We start from the raw sequence: 6000 nt of genomic DNA, 5'->3' as shown, positions 1-6000 counted from the left end.
ATAATAATAATAATAATAATGTAGTTAGTAATAATAATAATAAATAATAATGTAGCTAGTAATAATAATAATAATAATAATAATATTAATAAATAATGTAGCTAGTAATAATAATAATAATAATAATAATGTAGCTAGTAATAATAATAATAAATAATAATGTAGCTAGTAATAATAATAATAATAATAATAATATTAATAAATAATGTAGCTAGTAATAATAATAATAATAAATAATGTAGCTAGTAATAATAATAATAATAAATAATGTAGCTAGTAATAATAATAATAATAATGTAGCTAGTAATAATAATAATAATAAATAATGTAGCTAGTAATAATAATAATAATAAATAATGTAGCTAGTAATAATAATAATAATAATAATGTAGCTAGTAATAATAATAATAATAATAATGTAGCTAGTAATAATAATAATAATAATAATAATATTAATAAATAATGTAGCTAGTAATAATAATAATAATAAATAATGTAGCTAGTAATAATAATAATAATAATGTAGCTAGTAATAATAATAATAATAATAATAATAATAAATAATGTAGATAATAATAATAATAATAATGTAGCTAGTAATAATAATAATAAATAATAATAAATAATGTAGTTAATAATAATAAATAATGTAGCTAGTAATAATAATAATAAATAATGTAGCTAGTAATAATAATAATAAATAATGTAGCTAGTAATAATAATAATAAATAATGTAGCTGGTAATAATAATAATGTAGCTAATAATAATGTTAATAATAATAATAGTAATAATGTAGCTAGTAATAATAAGCTGAAATAAAATATCCCAGAAATGTTCCATTTGCACAAAAAGCTTATTTCTCTCAAATGTTGTGCTCAAATTAGTTTACATCCCTGTTAGTGAGCATTTCTCCTTTTCCAAGATAATCCATCCACCTGACAGGTGTGGCATATCAAGAAGCTGATTAAACAACATGATCATTACACAGGTGCACCTTGTGCCGGGGACAATAAAAGGCGGTTTTGTCACACAACACAATGCCACAGATGTTTTGAGGGAGTGTGCAATTGGCATGCTGAGTGCAGGAATGTCCACCAGAACGGTTGCCAGAGAATTGAATGTCAATTTCTCTACCATAAGCCACCTCATACCCGGTTTAAGAAATTATGGCAGTGTAAAGATATTCTATCCTCGGTATATATCTCTCTCTCTCTCGCCCTCCCTCTCGCTCTCTCGCCTTCCCTTTCTCTCTCTCGCCCTCTCGCTCCCTCTCTCTCCCTCGCCCTCCCTCTCTCTCTCTCTCTTGCCCTCCCTTCCTCTCTTTCGCCCTCTCTCTCGCCCTCTCTCTCTCTCTCTCGCCTCCCTCTCTCTCCCTCTCTCTCTCGCCTTCCCTCCCTCTCTCTCTCTCTCTCTCTCTTGCCCTCCCTTCCTCTCTCTCTCTCTTGCCCTCCCTTCCTCTCTCTCTCGCCTTCCCTCCCTCTCTCTCTCTCTTGCCCTCCCTTCCTCCCTCTCTCTCTCGCTCTCGTTCCCAGGACTGTTGGTAGGTGTGATCCTGCGTTATGGAATCCCAGCCACCAGCTACCACAAAAAAACTCCTCCCAGCTGTTCTCTTGAGGAGGGGCCAGTCAGTGAGCTCCTGCTGAACGTCAGTGGGAAGTTCTTTGAGTACACGCTGAAAGGAGAGATCAACTCCAGGGAGATACACAACGTGGAGCAGAATGACATGCTGCGTAAGGTAACACACACACACACACACACACACACACACACACACACACACACACACACACACACACACACACACACACACACACACACACACACACACACACACACACACACACACACACACACTATGTTGGAACAGAATGATATGCTGCACAATAATATAGTTATGATAACCCCCTCAACTACTGACTAAACACAACTGAACTGAATAACCCCCCCCCCCCAACTACTGACTAAACACAACTGAACTGAATAACCCCCCCCACCCCAACTACTGACTAAACACAACTGAACTGAATAACCCCCCCCCCCCCAACTACTGACTAAACACAACTGAACTGTATAACCCCCCCCCCCCCCCTCAACTACTGACTAAACACAACTGAACTGTATAACCCCCCCCCCCCCCTCAACTACTGACTAAACACAACTGAACTGTATAACCCCCCCCCCCCCCCCCCAACTACTGACTAAACACAACTGAACTGTATAACCCCCCCCCTAACAACTGAACTGTATAACCCCCCCCCCAACTACTGAACTGTATAAACCCCCCCTAACAACTGAACTGTATAACCCCCCCCCAACTACTGAACTGTATAAACCCCCCCTAACAACTGAACTGTATAATCCCCCCCAACTACTGAACTGTATAAACCCCCCCTAACAACTGAACTGTATAAACCCCCCCTAACAACTGAACTGTATAACCCCCCCCAACTACTGAACTGTATAACCCCCCCCCAACTACTGAACTGTATAAACCCCCCCTAACTACTGAACTGTATAAACCCCCCCTAACAACTGAACTGTATACCCCCCCCCCCCAACTACTGAACTGTATAATCCCCCCCCTACTACTGAATTGTATAATCCCCCCCAACTACTGAACTGTATAATCCCCCCCCCCCCTACTACTGAATTGTATAATCCCCCCCCCTAACAACTGAACTGTATAATCCCCCCCCCCCCAACTACTCAATCAATCAATCAATCAAGTTTATTTTATATAGCCCTTCGTACATCAGCTAATATCTCAAAGTGCTGTACAGAAACCCAGCCTAAAACCCCAAACAGCTAGAATGCAGGTGTAGAAGCACGGTGGCTAGGAAAAACTCCCTAGGAAGGCCAAAACCTAGGAAGAAACCTAGAGAGGAACCAGGCTATGAGGGGTGGCTAGGAAAAACTCCCTAGAAAGGCCAAACCCTAGGAAGAAACCTAGAGAGGAACCAGGCTATGAGGGGTGGCCAGTCCTCTTCTGGCTGTGCCGGGTGGAGATTATAACAGAACTATGCCAAGATGTTCAAAAATGTTCATAAGTGACAAGAATGGTCAAATAATAATCATGAATAATTTTCAGTTGGCTTTTCATAGCTGATCATTAAGAGTTGAAAATAGCAGGTCTGGGACAGGTAGGGGTTCCATAACCGCAGGCAGAACAGTTGAAACTGGAATAGCAGCAAGGCCAGGTGGACTGGGGACAGTAAGGAGTCATCATGCCCGGTAGTCCCGACGTATGGTCCCAGGGCTCAGGTCCTCCGAGAGAAAGAAAGAGAGAAGGAGAAAATTAGAGAGAGCCAAGATTTTCAAAATGTTCATAAATGACAAGCATGGTCAAATAATAATCAGGAATAAATCTCAGTTGGATTTTCATAGCCGATCATTAAGAGTTGAAAACAGCAGGTCTGGGACACGTAGGGGTTCCGTAAACGCAGGCAGAACAGTTGAAACTGGAATAGCAGCAAGGCCAGGTGGACTGGGGACAGCAAGGAGTCATCATGCCCGGTAGTCCTGACGTATGGTCCTAGGGCTCAGGTCCTCCGAGAGAGACAAAGAAAGAGAGAATGAGAGAATTATAGAGAGCATACTTAAATTCACACAGGACACTGGATAAGACAGGAGAAGTACTCCAGGTATAACCAACTGACCCTAGCCCCCCGACACATAAACTACTGCAGCATAACTACTGAACTGTATAACCCCCCCCCCCCTAACTACTGAACTGTATAATCCCCCCCCCCCTAACAACTGAACTGTATAACCCCCCCCCCCCAACTACTGGACTGTATAACTCCCCCCTAACAACTGAACTGTATAACCCCCCCCAACAACTGAACTGTATACCCCCCCCCCCCCCAACTACTGAAGTGTATAACCCCCGCCCCCAACTGAACAGTATAACCCCACCCAGCTACTGAACTGTATAACCCCCCCCCCAGCTACTGAACTGTGTAACCCCCCCCCCCAACTACTGAACTGTATAACCCCTCCCAGCTACTGAACTGTATAACCCCCCCCAGCTACTGAACTGTGTAACCCCCCCCCCCCAACTGAACTGTATAACCCCCCCCAGCTACTGAACTGTATAACCCCCCCCAGCTACTGAACTGTATAACCCCCCCCCCCCCAACTACTGAAGTGTATAACCCCCGCCCCCAACTGAACTGTATAACCCCCCCCAGCTACTGAACTGTATAACCCCCCCCCCCCCCAACTACTGAACTGTATACCCCCCCCCCCCAACTACTGAAGTGTATAACCCCCGCCCCCAACTGAACTGTATAACCCCCTCCAGCTACTGAACTGTATAACCCCCCCCCCCCCAGCTACTGAACTGTGTAACCCCCCCCCCCCAACTACTGAACTGTATAACCCCCCCCCCCCCAACTGAACTGTATAACCCCCCCCAGCTACTGAACTGTATAACCCCCCCCAGCTACTGAACTGTGTAACCCCCCCCCCAACTGAACTGTATAACCCCCCCCAGCTACTGAACTGTATAACCCCCCCCCAGCTACTGAACTGTGTAACCCCCCCCCCCCCCAGCTACTGAACTGTATAACCCCCCCCCCCCCCCCAACTACTGAAGTGTATAACCCCCGCCCCCAACTGAACTGTATAACCCCCCCCAGCTACTGAACTGTATAACCCCCCCCCCCAGCTACTGAACTGTGTAACCCCCCCCCGCCCCAACTACTGAACTGTATAACCCCCCCCCCCAACTGAACTGTGTAACCCCCCCCCCCCAACTACTGAACTGTATAACCCCCCCCCCCCCCAACTGAACTGTGTAACTCCCCCCCACTACTGAACTGTATAACCCCCCCCCCCAACTACTGAACTGTATAACCCCCCCCCCCCCCAACTGAACTGTGTAACTCCCCCCCCACTACTGAACTGTATAACCCCCCCCTAACTACTGAACTGTATAACCCCCCTCCTGACTAAACACCACACAACTGAAAGGCATCCTGAAATCATTTTCCAGAGTACAGTCAAACCCATTTCCATGTCATTCTCTGCATCCTAGATCTGTCGTTGTCTGTACAGTCCAGGCTCGCTAAGTATTAGATCACAAGCCCTTGTTGGTAGTGCTTTACAATGTAACCTCTTTGTCATCAGTCATCAAGCTAATAGCAACTTCTTTAGGATTCATCTGTTAACATACATGTTTTTCTCCTAAATGTACAGGTTACCTTTGACCCTGAAGTATTCTTCAATATTCTGCTACCTCCAATCATTTTCCATGCTGGATATAGTCTCAAAAAGGTAAGTGACAGCTTTAACGTTTGTATTTGTATTCTCTATTTAAAAAAAAAAAATGTTTTATTTAACGAGGCAAGTCGGTTAAGAACAAATTCTTATTTTACAATGACTGCCTACCCCGGCCAAACCCACCCCTAACCCGGACGACGCTGGGCCAAACCCACCCCTAACCCGGACGACGCTGGGCCAAACCCACCCCTCACCCGGACGACGCTGGGCCAAACCCTCCCCTAACCCGGACGACGATGGGCCAAACCCTCCCCTAACCCGGACGACGCTGGGCCAAACCCTCCCCTAACCCGGACGACGCCGGGCCAATCCCTCCCCTAACCCGGACGACGCCGGGCCAATCCCTCCCCTAACCCGGACGACGCTGGGCCAAACCCTCCCCTAACCCGGACGACGCTGGGCCAAACCCTCCCTAACCCGAACGACGCTGGGCCAAACCCTCCCCTAACCCGGACGACGATGGGCCAAACCCTCCCCTAACCCGGACGACGCTGGGCCAAACCCTCCCCTAACCCGGACGACGCCGGGCCAAACCCACCCCTAACCCGAACGACGCCGGGCCAAACCCTCCCCTAACCCGGACGACGCCGGGCCAAACCCTCCCCTAACCCGGACGACGCCGGGCCAAACCCTCCCCTAACCCGGACGACGCCGGGCCAAACCCTCCCCTAACCCGGGCGACGCCGGGCCAAACCCACCCCTAACCCGGACGACGC

At 46.4% G+C, this 6000-nt stretch overlaps 1 protein-coding gene across 3 annotated transcripts in view; it reads left to right on the top strand.

The window, feature by feature from the left end:
• slc9a7 (solute carrier family 9 member 7) overlaps positions 1–6000 on the top strand; it is a 173967-nt gene that overhangs the window by 7130 nt on the left and 160837 nt on the right. For all 3 annotated transcript variants that reach the window (XM_055941220.1, XM_055941219.1, XM_055941218.1), the window contains exons 2-3: positions 1534–1736; positions 5201–5278. In XM_055941220.1, coding sequence (XP_055797195.1) covers positions 1534–1736; positions 5201–5278 — 281 coding nt within the window. The remainder of the gene's footprint in view (positions 1–1533; positions 1737–5200; positions 5279–6000) is intronic.

This window comes from Salvelinus fontinalis, chromosome 12 (genome assembly GCF_029448725.1).
Source record: "Salvelinus fontinalis isolate EN_2023a chromosome 12, ASM2944872v1, whole genome shotgun sequence".
NCBI lineage: Eukaryota > Metazoa > Chordata > Actinopteri > Salmoniformes > Salmonidae > Salvelinus > Salvelinus fontinalis.
This window is presented reverse-complemented; position numbering and strand designations above follow the sequence as displayed.